Raw genomic sequence first — 21,619 nt, forward strand, 5'->3', positions numbered from 1 at the left:
CTGTTGTCTAGTCTGCAACTTAGATATAATTAATTGGCAGGTGTTGTTTTTTCATCATTTGTTTAGAATATGTCATAGTAACTCTTTGTGTTTTAAGGTATAAAGGACCATCTTCAGCTACTTATTTTTTAAGTCTGGTGGTTGCAAGCCAGACTTCCATATGCATATGAATAAAGAGACTTCTGCTTCACAGACACCTGAACTTTGTCATTTGTTTGATACTACAATACAAACCGGCAACCTTCCAGCCAGAAGCACAGATCCTTAGCCACAGAGCCACCACTCCGCCCCTCTTAATCACAGGTCCCGTCAAATCTTTAAAATCCCACATTACCCCTGAATTGTGTGGTAATTGCCCAGCATCTGTGTTAAGAGGGCCTTTGGGAAATTTGGGCCTTTGGGCAGGAAATGCACTGGCAATTATAAACTAACTTTACCCATTGCCATGTAATAGACTGGCCTCCTAGTGGAGAGCAGTCATGCAGCTTCAGTCTTCCCTTATGTCCTTTGCCTCCAGAGTAGGCTCAGACTTGCTGCAGTCACTTATCTGTAGCTGTGACCTCCAATGGGATAAAACTACTATAGTACCTGGATGTAAGTGTGGAACAGTAGTTATTGGTCTGGACTTGTGATTAGAAGGTTTAAATCCTAAGTGTGACACTACTGTTGTATCTTTGAACAAGGTATTGTCCTCACAATTGTTATAGTGTTTAACTACAAACACTGTAGTAGTGAAGCACCCTGGCCTAGACATTTTTCTTAAGGCAGGTATGTGCACTCTGGTCTAGAGTGATGGTGCTTTGATAGATACTACTTCCTGAAACATCTTGAGAAACTACTGAAATGATTACTTGCATCACAAATTTTGTTTTTTACAGCAATCATGTGTGAGTCACAATTTTGTCTTAACACTGTTCCTTTATTCACATATACATTCCTTTACAAATATTTAAATAATTACAGTATATACTATAGACAATAAATTGCTAATAAGACATTCAAATAGCTGCATCAGCATGTGTAAGCAGCAAAAGAAACAGTTCATTCTAAACGTTCCTTCCATGCTGATAGGTAAGGAAAAGAAACACATTTCACATTTCCCCAATGCTCCCTGACCCTTTTTACCTATGCTGTTGTTTGTTCTCCTTTGCCTTATTTAGCTTCTACTTTGTCTCACTCCCTCACACCTGAAGAAGGCTCCATAGCCAAAACATTGTGTTTCTTTTTTTGCCTTTAAGCATGAAATGAACCCTTACATGGTCAAACTGCTAATAATAAATAGCTATATTTTTTCCATAAGCAACAGTGAAATATATGTGCTCAAAGTGAAAGTAGTTATTAACTGAGGTAAATGTATAATTTTACAGCCTTCACGATGTATTTCCCTGAAATTAGAAGTAATTTTTCATTTCTATTTTTTTATTTGCAATTTAAAAAAAATATATAATACTGTATATATATAACACAAAAAACACTCCAACACAAAAATTCCAAGAGATGCCTTTCACATATTAAATAAATATTAAACTCTACCCTTTATTTTTAATACAATTATATTCCCATACTCATTTCAGACTAACAGATGAGGTCTCCATTCCATAGCGGTTTGATTCATTTCTGGTGTCACAAACGGCAATCTTTAATTTTGTTTCACTGAGGGATGTTTTTAAATTTGTTAACTTATAATTGAATCTGTTTAGAAAGACAGGTGAAATAGAAATGACCTAAATTATAACTATCTTATTTTATATATGAAGTGTACAGAATTCAGCTGGATCAAAATGGAATGGAAATGGAGTCTGTTCTGTCTCATCATGTTTTCTGAAATAAACACAAGCACTGCAATAAGCAGGTAATGGGAACACAGTACTGAAGCTTACACATAAACAGGTTTCTAATTGCCTGTCTGAATTCACCATTCTACAACTGTAGTTCAAATTGTACTGAAACAAAAGGCTTCTGCAACAGACTATTATTTTGACTGTTTTCTTCCATATATTATGCTCTGTTCCTGAGTAATAACAAAGTACGTGGTGTGAAATAATTAGCAGTTAAATATCAGTTCCAGTTATTTTGGTCAGCTGTCAGCGGACACATTTAATTCATTATTTGGGCTACAGGAAAGATAACCAAATCTCAATGTCAAACCTCATTATGTTCTGTGAAAACGTTAAGATCAATAAAATGTACAAGGCTTTAAATCTTCTTTTTATGCTTTTCATTTGGTCTTTATAAAACATGGCATTATATCATAGATAAAATATACTTCGTTTAACAAACAGATTAAACTATCTTTCTGAAGGCTAGTTACTATGGAGGACAATATAGAAGCTAAGAATATTCACTTTTTCTTTCTGTATTTTTTTTAAAAATGCTGTTGTTTTTTTGGGTGTATTCAGTATATGAGATGGAACTCCGAATGTACATTTTTACAGAGGCTGAATAAAAAAAAATATCAGTGAAAAAAATGAAGGAAGCTTCACATTTAACTTTGAGTATACTGAGTTTGATGAGGTACAATACATATAAAATAATTCCTTCATTTTTCAAATTGTATATGTCTAGTGCTGCCAAAACCAGGCTTTGTAAAATTCTCTTTAATATTACTGACAGTTTTAGTTTCAAACAGGAGGTCAGATATTACTTTGAAACTGGAGGGGTGGAACAGACACTTGGCAAGCCATATTATACCTGAGTAACATACTGTAAATATGTGCCATCTGTCATACAGACGGCACCATCTGTAAACAAAAACGTCCTAACCCATCAATTTGTAGATCAGTACAGTTTACCTACTGTATGTGATGTATCATGGAGCTGGACACCTTTATGGGAAAAACTGATTTTTTTAACTGACATGGCTGACTTAAGATCCCTCCAAAATTTTGAATTGGAATGGAAGGACTCCACAGGGTTCCATTCTAATGCAGGAAAGACCTTGAGAGCCTTCCTGACAAGGGGTGGAAGAGTCTCTATTTCATGGAGAGACTTAAACTTAATAAAAATAACTTTGAATTGATTGTCCTTCAGCAAAGTTTGGAGTGCTGACTCCAGTTCAAAGAGGCAAGGGCTTAGGAAGTAAAATGGAGTTAGGATACAAATTGCTCTTCTACTTCTCTGGATACACGAAACTATGTCTTCGGTGTAGGCTGAAAAAACAACAAAAAACAATTAATTTTCTTTGTTGAACTGTTACACTTGTAGAGTTCATGATTCCCAAATACACTATAATGAATGAATTAAAAAAAAAACTAATTTGATTTGTGTTAAAATCAAACCTTAAAATATATATATCAAAGTTTAAAATAAAAACATGTTGTACAAGGACATTGAAGAAATATTTTTTTTAAATAAAATATAATAAACTGTTAAAAAAAACACTTTCTCCAAGGATTAAATGTACAGTACATTTCAGTCATGGCAATTATAAAACTTTTTCTCCTTTTCGTTTACCACACTCTGATTTTCATTTAGTGGTTGTTCTCTTCATTTAAAGCAGAGTTTCTTAATCTATATTTTGCATGTTTACTTGTCCTTTTTCTTCTTTTTTCTTTTGAAATGGTATCTGCACTCATTCCATTAGATTTTAAACTATCTTGCTTTAGGTATGTAAGGCTTAAAAAATAGTAAAAATAGTTCTGGCTTTTGTTCCTCTGCAGCTGTTCTTGCCACATAATGATGTGCTGACATAGGTAGAAATTACATGCGATCTATGAACACTTATAGTCCTCCTTCATAATTGTTCCCATTTCTTAAATTTCAAACACTTCATTTTTGAAAGATGTTTCATAATCTTTTAACAGAGTTAATGTTAACTTTTTTACTATTGTCTAGTTAGAAAAGAGTCTAATCGAGTAAAGAATTCAAATAAAGTACACAGTGTAAGCAAACAATCCTGTAAGATTACATGTCATTATACTAGAATTGTCACCTCCTACAGTGATATACAGTACTGCATCTACATCATAATTTTGGGGTGTAGGAATCTTTCACTACTATCCAGGAAAGTAAAGATAAACAAGATAATCAAAAGATTAACAAGAGAAATGCTAGTTTACAAGATTATACTTTAAAAAAAAACACAGCCAATGGTGCCCAAAACCATCTGCAGCAAATTTATCAGAACTGCATCCATAAATGGATTTTAGTCTCAACAATACACTCTGACCTTTTACCTACTGTTTTCATCTGTGGTGTCATGAGGCCCTTAAAACTGATTTGTGAACACCCATTTGCATAAGCATAGAGTTCTGTCCTCTTTACATTGCTTTCTAATGCAAGCATCACTTTATGACCACCTCAGGTAACATTGTATCAAATGGTTAACTTCACACTGTTCGGCTGTAACACCCTCTCACCTCCGCCTGGTAATACATCTCTCTCCAGAAGACACAGTCTGTATCCACACTGCTGCTCCAGGACCTCAGGAAGGCGGTAGAGGGCAAATGTTTCCTCTGTCACACCAACTGCTTCTTCAGAGGAAGAGTTGCTTGCAAATGATACAAAGGCATCATATTCTTTTCCTGTTGCAAGATCATAATTAAAACATATATACATAAACAAAAACTATACTGTCAAAGTACTAACCTATGATTAAAACCACCCATACATTTGTGTAGTGCTGTAAATATTGTATACAGAGGGTACTGTTGGGACAGAGCAAATGACAAATATAGAAGTATCATAATGGAAGTGTTGATTGTTAATGTGTTTAAACGTATGATTCTAAAATCAGGAGTATTATCAGTTGTGGCACATCAATTATATTTTCATATTCCTACCAATTTGTATGTATAACCTGCTAGTAAATAAACTTCTGTAGTGGGTTAACTTTTCTGTCAGAATTTTAAGCTCGTATATTAGAGCTTGGAAATAGCTACATGACATTTAAGGTGTTTCTTCTCATAATTAATCTTGTGGGACTTTTGAACCTATTCAATGATCACTTCCTGAAAAAAGAAGCTCTTCAAAACTTAATGCAAGCACAAGGATATTTGACAAAACAGTTCTTGGTATTTGAAAAGAATTTGACCTGTTGAATTTAACTGTTCTATTACAGGTATACAGCTCCTTAGAAATAGCACCAGTTTGTGCCCTGTAAAATTATGTAAAGAAGTTGGTAATGTGATGCTTTGGCAGAAAACAGATGGCACTGTGAAAGTCTAATGTGAATATATGCAGAAGCACATCTGATCCATGATTTGCTCATGCATTTCGTGCACAAGTTTAATGTTTAAAAAGTTTAACACACTGTTTACAGTGAACATTCATACATTCATAGTTTAATACATATTTACCACTGCTATCAAGGTTATAGTCTTGTCTGGATTTTACAGTTTATATTTTGAGCCTATAATAGGCTTAATAAGTTCAGGAGTGAAACATGTACCAGAAGATTCAGGTGTAAATTCAGGAAAAGTGAATTTTAAACTAAGAACTGGATTCATTTCTTTACACAAAGTGTTGTAGGAGTGTCGAACAAGCTAGTCATTCATTTTTGTCAAAGATGACACCCTGCTTTAAAAAAAAAAACATCTGGATTGGATTTTATGATCCTTCATCTACTAGAAACCAAACAAACTAGATAGAAAAAATTAAATAAAAAAAATAAATAAAGCTATTACTTGTCCCTTTACTCTAGTATTGTTTTTCTTGAGATTCCTAGGACACAACTGTTCAAAAATGAACATTCAAAATTATGTTGTGAATCCATAATTTAAGCAAATTAAGTATAGTGCTTGTTTTGTATACAGTAATCTTGGAGATTATTAACTTCTTCACTGGATTAGAAGAAATCCTCTAATTTATTTAGTTTTTATTTTAACTCTGGATGATGAATATATTTATAATCATATATTGTACCCCAATTTCCTCCTAACCTGTTACGTATCAGCTCTTTAAAAAAATCACGCTACTGCCATGAAAATCTCTAAGTATTGCTTTAAGAATTCTAAAAAGTAATCACAATTTTACATTGGAACACTTTAAAAATAGTTAGACTATTTGGTTTCAGTTCTGTTTAATTATAGATAGCCCAAAGCACAATAAATCCTTATCACCCTTGTAGAGCAAAACCACCATAAATGTTACCGTTGGAGTTCATTGCTAGCTTTTTTAGTGAGTTTTACAGGTTTACCACAGCTCTTGTTTTTGACTGGCTGTCCCAGTTGTGGTCAAAAGACTTTCATTGTACTACATTGTATTTCTTTCATGTACAGTTGGGGCACATGTTTTTTTAAACTAGACTGATAAAAGTACACAAAGCTGGGAAAAGCCCTGAAAAAAATAGATGCATGACTACTGTACATGCCCTGTGTAGTTTTCTCCACACACAGCTATCAAATCAATATCATTGCGCAAGTGAATATATAAGATAAAGTGACTTGCAAAGTATTCACCCCTTTCAATGATGTCTTATTTTCTTGAATTACAAATAATTTATACACTTTCTTACAAAAATAATATTTAAAAAAATATTTTAAAAAATACATTTATATTTAGACTATATTTTTTCTCAGCCAAACTCTGTAGCTCATCAAAGTCATCATTGGCCTTACAGTGGTATGCCTAATTCTCCTTACCAAGCAGCTCAGCAGGTTTCCAAAGAAATTGAAATTACTATGAGGGTCATCAGGAGATGGCCACCAGGAGAATGGAATAGAGGACTAATCACTAAGCCATTCCTTTATTTTTAAAAAAATGAGGGAACATGAACACATGCAATCTGATATTATCCTCTCCTTATGTTTTTATAGCTATGATGATCCCAAGCCTGATGATCTCTGATTGTAATTTAATATATAATTAAGGCAAACATTAAACAATAATGATTTCTTGAACAGTAATACTATTGCTAAGAAATATTACTAGTTACACATAATTTCAAGTACTGTTTGAAAATTGCATGTTTTTCAAATAATAAACATTTACATCATCATGCTGCTGGTGTGAAGATGTATACAGTATAAAACAATGACAAATGCTAGATTTCTACAACACCAATCCTAAGTAAAGGACATTAAAAGACACTTACCTCCTCTTGCTTCATTAAATGTAAAGTAGTTTCTGTATATAAGAAGTATTTCAATCCAATAATAATACACCACAACACTGAACACAGAGATGGTGACAACTGTCACAATAGGTCCAATTATTATGTACAAAAGTCCAGGAACTGTAAAGAAGAAAATCCATAGATGAAGTTTAAATACCATGTATATATTTACAAAACTTAAAAAATGAATGGCCAGGTATTATTTATTGGAATACGAATAAAGCTACTTTTCTGCGTAGCTTCCTCCTTTTGGCAACATGCAAAAAGGAATGCATTCAGGAAATCTATTGACACCATTCTGATTGAAACTTTCAAACCAAGAGATATTTAAGAGGGCCAAAAGATAAAACCAGGAGATTAAACAAGATCCACAGAGAGATGGTATAAGACTGCTTAAAGTTAAATTTTGTTGTTGCAAGAGATTTACCGCAGAGTTATTCCAAGGACACCAAGAGCTTCTTATTTCTAAGGGCCAAGGTTTGAGTTTTCATCCTTCCACATTCCAACGATATCCTGTCTAGGTTAATTGAAATTTCACCCTAGTGTATATTGTAATTGACTGGCCATCTTATCCAATTAGCATTGTGCCTTCCATCTACAGATGCAGCCATTCAAAGTGCGCGTTACAGACACGTACCGCAGGTGGCGTCGCGCAGTGTGACGCAAGATGACGCGCGGCACCGCAGTACGTGATTGGTTGACCGACAGGGGCACTCGTGGTCCGTTGGTCTGTCGTAGAAAGACTTACAGTAAACGTTTTTGCTGTGCCCGTTGTAGATATTGAATTTTACCACTGAAGGGAAATCTTAGTAGCTGAGCATAAAAAGAATAGGAGCATACTGTAACGCGTGTGAAGGCCATAAACGATATTAATTTTGGAACATAAACATACAGTACTGTATATGGCTGGTCTTGGTACTTTAAAGAAAAAATACACACCAGTATTCCATTTCTCCCTAAACATTTTAAGCATCGAAGTCTTTAACTAAAGAGATACCGGAGTCAACAAGCATACTTTTAGAATTTGATTAAAAGGGAATATAATATTGAATCGCGCATATATTTTATGAAAGCAAGATTGCTCAGCTGGACAAAAGTACACAACCTACCTTTATCAGAAATATTTATGCATCAAAGCCTTTACCGAAGATATTACTAATAGTATTAATAATGAATGACTTTGGACAAGCTGTATACTCAAAGTATAATTTCTTTAGCACATTTGTACAAGCACTTGGAATCTGTCCAAGCCATTTTTTGTCAGGCATTTTGTTTTACTTCAACGGGCATAAAAACTCCCTTGCTTTTAACAGGGCGTTTCATGATTTCTAACTACGAAAATGATTTAAAATGCGACACTTATCATTCAACTAGAGCTCAAAATATCACAAGGATCCTCAAGAGCACAGCAAAGACTATTAAAAGATACTTGTATGAGATACATGAGAATCCAGGCTTTTTTTATCAATGCTTTCTTTTCCGTATACCAGATTTTATGGAACCACTTCAGAAGGGTGTCAGCCAGTCAGATTCCAGGAATCGGTACTATAAAGGAAAAATACACACCGGTATTCCATTTCTCCCTAAACATTTCAAGCATCGAAGTATTTAACTAGCATTTGAAATAGCGTGTGAAAAAGTGGTAGTTTTAAGCTTTTCTGCTAATATAATATGGAATCGCGTATCTAAAGAATTTAATAACGTTATGATTATATTCGTGTACTGCGACAGGGCTGTGTAGGGCTGTTTTGCCTCCCTCTTCATGCGACTTCCCCTGTAGCCTACTGGCCCGCTTACCAACTCACGGGTTGTGTGTTCAAATCCAGCTGGTGCTGGACTCTTCTTTTAACAAACATTTCTTCGAAAAAATAGAACAGCGATATTATGGACAATCAATTGACTTTTATATTTCAAAATATCACAACACGATCGATTCTAAGTCATTTTTGATAACAATGAATAGTCACCTTCTTCCCTTCTGACAACGGTCCCTGCTTCTGCTTCCTGCTTCTATTGTGTGTGTGTGTAATAGAGTAAATTTTTATAGAGAAATGGAGGCTGGATAGTATGCGATACAATATAAACATTTAAATTGATTTAAATCGTGTTTTGATTTAAATCGCAAACGCGTGTTTAATTATATGTGTTTTTTTAATCATAATCAGGCTAATGCAACATAAATTGATACAGTATCTCTGTCTTATTTTTAGTAAATAAAGTGCATTTTTGCACACTATACTGTACGTGCAAACGTTTGATGATATGTCGCTGTTGTGAATGTCTGTGGACATGTGCTGGCTGGACAGGAGGCTCTACTGTACACACAGAGCTTAGAAGACAAAGATATCAATTTATTTTAGTCAAAAATTTATATATCACCTTTAAAAGTGGAATCTCAAAGCAAAGTAAATACCCAACACTGATTGAACCCATCTGCCATGCTAATAAAACACCTTGAATTGAATTGAATTGAATTGAGGGAGAGGGGGGGGCGCGCGGCAAATAAGATACACTCCACAGGCATTCACAACAGCAACATATGAAACGTTTGCACATATGGTTAAGTTATTACTTGGTTTTCAAAGTGCAATGAAATACAATATTGTTGTTGTTGCTGTTCTTGTTGTTTTTATCCTGTAAGGCGTTTTGAGAAGCCACTTTTAAAGGCGATATATACTGTAAAAGCGCTGATTCTTATGGAATGTGTTCCGCCGGGGATTCAAATTTTTTTTTATTTTTTTTTAATCGCGTATCTAAGGAAATCTCAGTATAACTTTGTTCATGAACAAACAGTGGCATGTTACATTATTATTAGTTTTTTTTATTTCGAGAGAATGGATAAGTAGTTCAAGTGTTTTTTTTTAACTTCCTGAAAAACAACTAATAATTTAACTATATGTGCAAACGTTTTATGATATGTCGCTGTTGTGAATGTCTGTGGACATGTGCTGGCTGGACAGGAGGCTCCACTGTACACAGAGAGCTTAGAAGACAAAGATATCAATTTATTTTAGTCAAAAATTTATATATCACCTTTAAAAGTGGAATCTCAAAGCAAAGTAAATACCCAACACTGATTGAACCCATCTGCCATGCTAATAAAACACCTTGAATTGAATTGAATTGAATTGAGGGAAAGAGGGCGGGAGGGCGCACGGCAAATAAGATACACTCCACAGGCATCCACAACAGCAACATATGAAACGTTTGCACATATAGTTAAGTTATTACTTGGTTTTCAAAGTCGGGAGACATTAGAGGCTTGCCACACCCGGACTGTTAAACCAACGCATTAGCACGTCAAAGCCCATTGAGGACCCGGGCGCAATAATTGTTTTGTCCCTTGATTTACCGATCTGCATTAATTATGGAAATCGAGTTTCTGCTCTGTGCAGACGACCTGGTCCCGCTGTCGCCCACAGAACAGAGGCTGCGCCAGAACCTGGCACTGCTGGAGCAGCACTGTCAGACCTGGGCGCCGACAGTCAATCTGTCTGGTTTTCCAGAAAAAAAGCCAGACCTCAGGGAAACAGGTACAAATTCACACTTAACAACACATTAACACCTAACAACGGGAGCAGGGACGAATTAGGCCAGTACCCACTATTGTTAAACATACAGAAAAGGATATTAAAGTATTGAATATTAGTATTGGCTTTAGTATTAGCCATACAGAACATTAAAGTGCCCCTTTTCCATTCAGCGGGTGCCTGAGCCGCTGTGTCCTATCTTCTGACAGTCGCTGTTGTGAACAAACATTTCTTTGAAAAAATGAGACGTTTCCCTTGGTCAGAGATATAAATATATAATATATAAATAAATTAAATTTAACTAACATGTGAAATAGCGTGTGAAAAAGTGGTAGTTTAAGCTTTTCTGCTAATATAATATGTAATCGCGTATCTAAAGAATTTAATAACGATATGATTATATTCGTGTACTGCGACAGGGCTGTGTAGGGCTGTTTCTCCTCTCTCTTCATGCGACTGTACCAGGAAGAGGATTTCTTTCTATTCGAAACGTGTATTTTAAAAGTTTAAGAAGTAAAAACCTTACAGCGTACACAGATTTCTAAACTGATCAGGATCGTTATCTTTGTCTTATGCATAATAATGTTCACCGCTCTGTCCAGCAAATTAATAATAAACTTTATTTTATATAGCGTTTTAAACGAATAAGTAATTAGATTGCTCATAAACCTAATCACTTGCTTTTTCTTTTATTTAGGCTCAGATTTCAACTATAGATCGTATTATTAATAACCATAATAACAACCAACCAACAAAAACAACCATATAAACATAATACCAACCAAAAACATAGATAACGACCACAATACAAAATCAAATATATCAAACCATTATACTCTCGCAAATTCCTCCAATTATCACAATCCCGCCCCTTATGCAAAACCAAACCCTCCTCCCATCCCAGTTTCTCCTCTTTATCATAAACAAAATCCACCTCAATTTTCAACATAAAGCATTACTGCTAACTGGGTTTTTGAGGGGGGGCGGAGGTGTCTTTCGCTGGAAATCTCGCCTGCTTCTACTTTACGAGTACAACCCCCTCTCTGCAGGAGTGCTGGCTGTGACGATTTAAACCGGTTTCACAGGTATTTTCAAAGTAGGAAGTACAGTGTTAACTGGTAGCTGGGCTCCTCAATTAAACATGCTAATGCGTTGGTGTAACAGTCCGGGAGTGGCAAGCTTCTAATGTCAACTCGACTCGATTGGAAGACAATGAACGTATTTTAGCCCTAAATGAATTAATAGCAAACATGGTTTACATAAAATACATTTTTCCAAGAAAGTTTATAATAATGCGATCTATAGTTGAAATCTGAGCCTAAATATAAAGGAAAAGCATTTTCAGAGAGCAATCACGCTGTGTTTATGTAGAAAAAGCGATTAGGTTTATGAGCAATCTAATTACCTATTCACCTAAAACGCTATATAAAATAAAGTTTATTTAGAGATGAATGATCAGTGTCGCAGTTTAAATAATTTTCGTAGTAGGGCTTGAACAGATTCCAAGTGCATTTTTGCAATTTACGTTGTAATACAGTTTAGAATACAGTTAGTCTAAGCTTTATCAGCTTTATTTATGGGTTGCAATTTAGAAAAAGTCAAAAACCGCACTCAAAATGCAATTTAGAGCTTTCTGGCAAGGGGAGACACCCAAATTATAATGTAACATGCCACTGTTTGTGCATGAACAAAGTTATACTGCAATTTTCCTTAGATACGCGATTAAAAAAAATAAATTTTTTGAATCCCCGGCGGAACACACTCCATAAGAATCAGCGCTTTTATACAGTATATCACCTTTAAACACATATATTTAAACACGCGTTTACGATTTAAATCAAAACGCGATTCAAATCAATATAAATGTTTATTTTGTAACGCATAGGTGACTATTCATTGTTATTAAAAAGACTTAAATTCGATCATGTTGTGATATTTAGAAATATAAATTTGTTTGGTGCGAGTGAGGTTTTATTTAATCTCTGACCAAGGGAAACGTTTCATTTTTTCAAAGAAATGTTTGTCATAGTTCATAGTCATAGTTCCATGGGATTCAATCACAGACCATGTGACATGGGAGTCAGGAAACTAACACACAGCGCCACCAGATTTGATAACGCTATAAAAACGCTATAAAATAATGTGACTAGGCACAGAACAAGTTTACAGCACAGTACAATAATAAATGCTGACCATGACTTTAGAAGTATAAATTACCTTACACTCAATTTAAACACAAGCTGTCTTTAGCCCTCTAAGCTGGTTCATACAGAAATGTAGAGATCCAGGCTCAGAACACACAGCTTCATTAGCGAATACATATGCAGGACAACTAGAGAAGACGTTTTACAGAGGATGGATTTTTAGAAACATCCCATCAGTGATATCACTGAAGTCAACTCCTACTGTAGGTAACTGTCGTGTGGATAGTTTCACAAGATCAGACAAAGGTTTAAGCATCGCTTGTTCTAGATAAAACTGCAAAAAGAAAACAACAACCCATAATGTACTTCTTTGCGGCTCTGTTTGCCCAAATCATATATTCACAATGTGAAATTAGAAAATAATTTTACGTAACCAAAATCCGCAATATAGAAACAGAACCTGTGTAATTGTTGACAGATGATGTTCTTGTAACATTTTTACAAGACAAACTACAACATTTAAAAAATGACTTGTATGTACTTGATATCTCTAATCAATCCACGGCGATATAGTTAAAGCAGTCCCCGCACAAAACGAAACTAAAACGCCCTGGGCATACCGTTTCGCGCTTCTTATCAGTTGCTCAAAAGTAATTTGACCGTATGAAATGCATAATATAAACCTAGAAACATATACAGTACGTGAGCAGTACTTACGTAGTATCAGTGTCAAGACATACCTCTCAAATACTGTAAATCAAGTTAAAAATATCTCAAGACCGATTCTGGTCATAATGAAACTATGTTTCGTGTATGTTTTCTTTAAAGTACCGAGACCAGCCATATACTGTATGTTTATGTTCCAAAATTAATATCGTTTATGGCCTTCACACGCGTTGCAGTATGCTCCTATTCTTTTTATGCTCAGGCACTAAGATTTCCCTTCAGTGGTAAAATTCCATATAAATATTCAATACTTAAACGGGCACAGTTAAGACATTAAATATACATATACATACTGTATACAGTACAGTTTGCATACGGTAATATGTTTATGTTCCTAAATCAATCTTTTTTATGAGCATGTGAAAGGTATGGTGAATCGATTCTCAAAAATTACTGTACTTTGCATGATTGGAAAAAAATGCGTGATTGTGAAATGCTGTGGTGTTACTTTCACAAAGACGGTCAATGAAAAAAAGAATGTGGACCAGGGCAATACTTTGAGTTTACAGCTTGTCCAAGGTCATTTATTATTAATACTATTAGTAATATCTTCGTTAAAGACTTTGATGGCTACAGCTCAAACATGAGAGGTTGAGCTTTATTAGCTCCACCTTGCGGAAATTCCGGATACTATTATTTTGCTAGCGGTATTTACCGGTAACTTGCGGTATTTACCGGTAACTTGCGGTAGACTGCGTACAGCGTACCGGAAAATAATGCGGTATCGCCTGCACATTCTGAATGGCTGCATCTGTATTTTCTGCCAGGTTAGGCTCAGGCTTGCCATGACCTTGTTTCGGACTAAGCGGTTAATAGAAATTGTTGGATGGATGGAATACATATTCGCTGCTCCTGTACAGTATGTTATTTCTGCCCTACTGTGAAGCTGTGGCGGCGTGTGCTGCTGTAGTGGACAAGAGCCTCCCTTCTCCTGCCCGCCCAGCACTGGTTGCTGAGTAGACAAAATACTTGCAGCACCTAATAATGTGAAATAATTTTTTGTCAGGTGTTGTGGGTTATTTAAGCCCAGTTCGATTACTCCACAGAAATCCGGCATTGTGTTGTCAGTCCCTCTCGGATCACTAGCCAACGGTTTATCAGCAGGGTTCTCCTTGCTTTCCTCCATTTTTCCATCTGCTCCTGTTTTCCTGCCTGCCTTTCCTGTTGCTTGCCCATATCCTGATCCACATGGACTCCTCTTGGGGAACACATACTTTGCTGTGCTCTCCTCCACTGATTCAGGAAATCAGTGGATCTGCTTACCTGCTGTAAGCTACAGACAGCCAATTTTTTGGATGTTAGCAGTACCACATGTGGTTGTGGGTTTGGTGTGCTGGCTTCCTGGTGTCAGCACGCACATTTGTGTTGTCCTGGCACTCACGCCTCACTGGAATTGTCCCGCAGTGGACATTAGATGGTCTTAGTTCCCTAGTGCCACATGACACTGCATTTTCCCTGCAGTGGACGTGGCACTTCCACCTTTGGTGTGTGCTTTGGTGGTGAGGATTGTTGCTGCACCGGCCTCGGAGTCCACATGGGCTGTGACAGCTCAGCCCTGTACCTGGAAGCTCTGTAGAGCTGTGAGCTCCGGTAGTCCTCCCCTACCTGCACTCAAACCCTGTTTCCAGCCCTGTCTACAGCCCCTGACCAGAGTCTTCCACTAGACTCTGTTTCACCCTGCTAGCCAATCTGACCCTTGTCTTATCCTGCCCCTGTCCTGGGGCTCCACAATGGACCTGGTCCTCATTGAGCACATTGATCGGCCCAGCCCCTAGCAAGTTTCCCTAATCCACCCTGACAGCCTGTGCTTGGCCTGGTCTCTGGAGGAGACCCCCTCATGAAAAGCATTCGGTTCCTCGCACGTCTCTTGGTGGACCACACCAAGCCTTGTATTGCCCAGCTGTAGGTGAAGACCGACCAACACTACTCTATAATCGGTAACACAATATAGTTTACATTAGTACAGTTGTGGTCATTTTCTGAAGCACCTAGTCAATATGAATTAATGAAATATTTCATTTATAAAATAAATTAAAATATATTATTAAAAATTAAAGTTGTCTAATGCTTGAAAATACCAACAGAGGTTTTGAGTAATTTATTGATACTCTTAACTTACATAAACTGTATAAGATGTTTTTTGTTTAGAACATTTTAGTGAGCAGCATACTTTTTATTTTTCAAAACATCTAAAGTCTGAAGTCAATAATAAAATAAAAAATAAAATGGAAAAAAAATATGTTTTGTAGTCTAATTATTCAACAAATTAGGACCTAAAGCACTTTTAACACTTCAGATATCAGACTTCAGAATAGGATACACCTTTAAGGCATGCATTACTAATTTACATCTTTAAGGAAAGCATTACTAATTTAAATAATTTATTGGGTGCTAGTAAATACCTATGCCTTATTAGTAAATTATTGTAACGCATACGGCCACCATTGGTTGTGAGAGCAAGTATGTACCTAATAATCTTCTATGGAGGAGATTATCAATAACTTGTTAAGTACTAGTACAGTACATCATTCATACACATATACCTGTCTCCAATTCTCAAGTGTTTATGACACCAATAGGCAGGACATTATTATTCCTTTATAGTTTGTAGTGATTCTGGTTACCTTCTGGTTTCTTCTTTAGCTTCAATATGCTGGTTTCATTGCCTTTAGAGTTCTGTGCAAAACATATGAATGTGGCCTCAAGATGTTGCTCGGTCACTTCCTTCAGCTGAGCACTCTGAATAATTATTTCTTCACCTATGGTCTGTTCCACAGTTCTGTGAAATCGTCAAAAAAGTTTAAATAAATGAATACAGATTTAATTGAATACCCAATTAATAAAAGTTCTTGGATTTATTATAAAACCGAGGCCTTCTGTGTTTCAGACACTTATTCTGATGATAATAGAATATTGATTCTACGTCTAATTTTTTACCTTGGTCTTTTTAAGTTGGTTTGAGGTTTATTATATTGAAAAAAGAACTTCATCAACATTCTGAACTAATAGCATAACATTTTCTGTGTATGCATGCAGACATGAAATATAAAATATTTTTTATTACTTCCAAAAGTATATGAGAAATAAGCATGGTACCTCATTGTAGCAGCATCATCACTTACCGTGGCCTGTCCATTTCAAGTAAAATACTTGTGGAATTTTCATTGTAATGCATCATCCATTTAATTACTGGAGTGAAGTTTCTTTCAAAGCCAAATTGCACTTTGCAATGAAGAGTAAATGGTTTACCTGTTACAATAATAAACAAAATCATTTCAGGAGGCAGTTTTAACATTATTTTATTCAAATAATTTTAGGAATTACCAATTAACTAGCAATTCAGAAGAACCAAAAACTATCCAACCTGACTGATTTACTACCACAACACCTGTACCTCTCCACCCAAGAACAGATGAAGAAATTACACACAAGATTTTCTGAAGCACAATATATTAAAGCATTCACATTTCACAGTGAGTACTGTAAGCACAGCCTGAAGAGCTCACATGATTCGACAAACATCTGAAGCATTTAGTCTTGGAATTAAAGTATTTAGAAAGTCATTCGGCACCTGGGATTTTTATACATTGAGTTTTGGATTACAGGAAATGATGCAGAATTTAAAAGTGTTCAAAAGACCTCAGAACAAGTCTTCACTTTATAAATGAATACTTCCTGTAGACCAAGTCCAGACTAGCCCTGTTCAGACATTGAGATTACAATTTATAGTTCTCATGCTCCAATTACTGGAAAATTAAAAAATGTACATTGTTTTAGAATAATTAGATATGTTTAAATTATGGTGTTATAACACTAGATTATGAATATTAAGTATTAAGTCTTTTTACAAATGCTAACTGTAGGCTGTTAAGCAAACTGATTCAACTTGAATTGAACTGAGAGTTAATAATTATGCAGTTATTTTAAAAAAAACCTGTTATACCAATAATATGCAATGATAACAAACCTAATTCCTACCTACCTAATTCCACTTCAACAGTCATGCTTCTGTAAGGATTAAGAATCTGTGGCGGTCTCTCTGTATCCTTTTCTGCAAAATTGACACCATTTTTTTTAACTAACATTGAGAGTTAAATATATAATTCATTTTTAACAGCAAATAGAATATTGTTAGTGGTGCAAACCTGTAAATAATGAAAGATGTAAGAAGGGTAATGGAAGAGTAGCACTTCTTCATTATGCAAGACATCAAGATGTAGCCAGACATTTTTACATGACAGATGAATAAAAACATGCTGTTAGTCATCACCATTTGGTTTTCATTAAATGTTTACCAGAACACAACTATTGTCACAACATAATTATCATGACAAAACTGGGAATAGTATCTTTTACTGAATGCAAGACAAGTTCTTCCAAGACATTTTAATAATCTGAATAAAACTGCAATGTAGTAATTCCCTGCAATAACCCACTGTTAATAGTTTTTGAAACAATTAGAACTAAGTTAATTTTCACCTATTGCTATTGTTTGGGCTCCATTTTGGCTTTTACACCAGCACTGCTCCTATGTTGTGTTGTGTGCACATTTCACACAATTGATTGTATTTTAAGTTTTGCTTATAGCACTGTGTAGACTCCCTTGCTACAATATAGAACCTATAAACCTATGAAATGTGGTCATTTTACTTGTACAGTACCTTCTAAATAATTGCATGTTTTTTTCTTGTAACTTTTGTAAGTATTCTTGGATAAAGACATCAGCAATAACAAATAAAATACCTTAATATGAAACAGATATTCTCTGAAAAAAACATTTTGTATTTATTGTATTTTTTTAATGAGTCACATACATTAACTCACTAAAAACAGAAGATCAATTCCATCAGTTTTGTTGTACTTTCCTGGTTAATTACAGATTATGAGGAAATGTGGCAGAGGTTTCTCACAAACATTACCAAATAACAGCACAAGCAGCTGCAACAACAAAAGCAGAAGCTTGAGCAAGTGAAGTTGCCATTATTTTGCAACGTGATGCTGATTCAGTGCCCCTACCCATTTTATAATGTAGGTAAATAAGAATTGCTGATCAAGTGTTTTTTGTTGCTGTTCTGTATACTGTATGTGTGTTTTAATTCTAGAAAATTAACAATGAAAACCAATAAACTCAAGGTGTAGTTCTTCCAAATTAATATGTATTCTTTCATTTTCATCTTTTACATACAATAAATACCAAAGGAAGTAACTGAATTCCATTTCATGCCTTTTTCATTTGGTTTAAATTAATTTCAGTTCTATTTTATCCCTCACACAAATATGCTTGTGTCAGGGAACCTACAGTATAGGTAGAATTGGAATGCGTGACCAGAATCCCACAGAACGCAGAGTAGGAAAGGGACGATCCAAAAGACGAAATCCAAGAGGCTAGGTTGATAAGGGAGGCAAAGGGTCCAGTAATGAGAGATATCCAAAACAATCCAAAAGTCAAAATCCAGAAGGCGAGGTCAAAAGGCGGAAGCAAAAGTTTCATAACGGGAGATCAGTCAAAAGGCTTGGAAACGCACACTGGAGAATACTACAAGAGGCTTCTCAATAGTGAGTGTGGGAAGGTGTGTGAGGGGAGTTTAAATACTGAAAGGAAAGGGGTGTGGTTGGATAATTGGTTAGGGAGTGAGAATTTGAGGAATCTGGTACATGTGAGAATGTGATGGGTTCAATCAGGGATGAGATTGTGAAACAGTGGTTCAGGGAATGCAACGTCGTTTGCGAGGGAGAGTGTGGGGTGTGACAGGGATAGAACGGCATTTCCGAGGTAGAGTGTGGGGCATGACAGCCTGTTTCATTTGTTGTTACCAGATGCAGTACACAGATGGTAGAACACTGCTTTTATCAATAGAAGACACAGAAAAATTATTGAAGTAAACAACTTTGCAATGACACTGTTTTAAAAAAGGACTATCTGTTGCAGTATAGCCTTACTGCTAATAATAAAAACATTTTTATACAGCACCTTTAAAAGCAATAATCTAAAACAAAAAGAAGATCCACACCCCACCTAAAAAGAAAAACTTAATCATTTTTCAGAGTGTAGTGTAACACGTTATTACATCCTATTACCTTTTTCAAGGCCAGAATCTACAAATACAGCTGCATTTGCAGTCTTTTTTCAAAGCTGAATTTTTTTCTAGATTTTTCTTGTGGAAAATACAAGCCAGTTTTACTTTTCATGCAACTTAAACTTGCACTAACTAACTTAAATTACTTTTAAAGATCTTTTCTACATGGTTCTATCTTCAAGTAAAGCACATAAAATTTAGTAAGGATTTAGTAAGACTACCATGGTAATGTAATTTCCTTTTTCCTTTGCATGCTGTCTTACTATCTATCCCTTTAACACCAATTTTCAGAAAATGGAAATTAGCCATAGAGCCAAAACTTTTAGAAATAATTTTTTGAGCTCTCATTTAAGTCAATTAGCTTAAAGCAGTGGTTCTCAAACTGTGGTACGCGTACCAGGAGTGGTACATGCAGTGCCGCCAGCTGGTACGCCATATGACCCTGGAACTTTGTTGTGTGCACTGAAAAATCGGGACGGGTTTTCATATTTTCTATTTTAAGACGTGTCGAATACGCAGCCTAAGTACTACGATACAGCACGCGCTAATACTTGAGTGGACACAGAGCTTCAATGTAATTCTATACCATTCTATAGGAATGCATGCTACAAACTTAAGTGACCAATTGTATTTAAAAAAACTTATCTCCAGCAAATAGAGGTAGGAGAATGTGCGTGATTTTGGAACAATGCCAATGTTGTAAACACAGGACTGCATAGAAATGCGTGCTAGGAACGCTGGTAATCTTGTGAGCACGGGAAAGTGTGATAGGTTACAGAAAAATATTTAAGAACTGTTCTAGGTTAATTTGAGAAAAATACACGGAGCGTCTCTGTGTTTCACTCCCATGCGCATGAAATAAAAACTTATTTTAACTTCTGAGACAGACTCCTGAAACGGAAACGGGGAAAAATGCAAGCTTGCGGATTGCTAAAGCAGGTAAGCCCCACACTATTTTTGAACAACCTTATTTACCGATGGCTAAAGAGCTGACACGTATTATGTGTGGAGAAAAAGCTGCTAAACAGCTCGACCTGCTGCCCCCTCTGAAAGACACAGTCACTCATAGAATTATTGAAATGGCGGATGATATCAAAAGTACGCTGATAGAGCGCGTTAAGATGAGCAGATGCTTTTCACTGCAATTAGTCTAGTCGATTTGGCCAATTTGCTCATTTACGTTAGGTACGAGTTTGAGGGTACGTCCCATGAGGACTTTCTGTTCTGTAAACTGCTACCAACAGGAACTACAGGAAAGCACACATTTCAGCTTCTGAATGAATTTATCGAAGAGAATGGCATCGACTGGATAAAATGCATTTTGTACATTTTGTAAATGGAGTTTGTACAGACGGTGCGAGAGCGATGACAAGCCGACACATTGGTGTAGTTGCACGAGTTCGAGAGGTTGCTCCAGAAATGAATGGACGCATTGCAACATCCACCGTGAGACCTTTGCCGTCAAGAAAATGCCTGACAATTTAAAATCTGTTAGACTCTGTTGTGAATTGTATCAAGGCTCGAAACACGAATTCACATCTGCTTTGCTCGACTAAACAGGCTCACCCCTCTCACTGAAATGGTGCTTTTTTATTGTTTATTTTTATTTGTTGTTGTTCCTGTTTTTTTTCTGTAAAGCACTTTGAGAAGCCACATTTAAAGGTGTTATATCAAATAAAGTTTATTATTATAATATTTATCATATGTGTGTGAGTTAGTGTGTGTGCGCACACGCGCACTCATGTTGGTCATTGAGAATTTCTGGGGTTCCTATGAGAAGATGACTTGTAGGTGGTACTTGGATGCTTTGGTTTGATCAGGGGTGGTACTTGGTCCAAAAAGTTTGAGAACCACTGGCTTAAAGTATCCAACTAAGTTTCAATCCAATCTTGATTTTATTGCATAAGTTGCTTTAATGAGGACTATCTTTTAAATAATTTGTTTCTAACATTGAAACTAGGGAAACATTTAAAACATCCTGACTCAATTGTTCCTTTTTCTGTTTCAATGGATGTTTTGTACCAAAACCTATGCAAATCTTTGAACATGCAACTATGCCTTTAATATTTGATCATTTCAGAAAGCATT

General features: G+C 35.7%; 1 protein-coding gene across 2 annotated transcripts in view; it reads right to left on the reverse strand.

The window, feature by feature from the left end:
- Positions 1–898: 898 nt before the first annotated feature.
- LOC148836327 (interleukin-18 receptor accessory protein-like) overlaps positions 899–21,619 on the reverse strand; it is a 28,800-nt gene continuing 8,079 nt past the window's right edge. The window contains exons 5-10 of one of the 2 annotated variants that reach the window (XR_016090991.1): positions 17,437–17,505; positions 16,577–16,703; positions 16,079–16,233; positions 7,034–7,174; positions 4,359–4,489; positions 899–3,149 (exon numbers count right to left, since the gene is read on the reverse strand). Coding sequence is in view for 1 of the 2 variants with exons in the window: in XM_088914527.1 (XP_088770653.1) it covers positions 2,779–3,149; positions 4,359–4,523; positions 7,034–7,174; positions 16,079–16,233; positions 16,577–16,703; positions 17,437–17,505 (1,028 nt within the window). In the remaining variant the exon portion in view is untranslated. Of the gene's footprint in view, positions 3,150–4,358; positions 4,524–7,033; positions 7,175–16,078; positions 16,234–16,576; positions 16,704–17,436; positions 17,506–21,619 lie in introns of both variants that reach the window. The other variant, XM_088914527.1, reaches the window with a different exon arrangement.

Source organism: Atractosteus spatula, chromosome 4, assembly GCF_055471065.1.
Source record: "Atractosteus spatula isolate fAtrSpa1 chromosome 4, fAtrSpa1.hap1, whole genome shotgun sequence".
In the NCBI taxonomy this organism is placed as follows: domain Eukaryota; kingdom Metazoa; phylum Chordata; class Actinopteri; order Semionotiformes; family Lepisosteidae; genus Atractosteus; species Atractosteus spatula.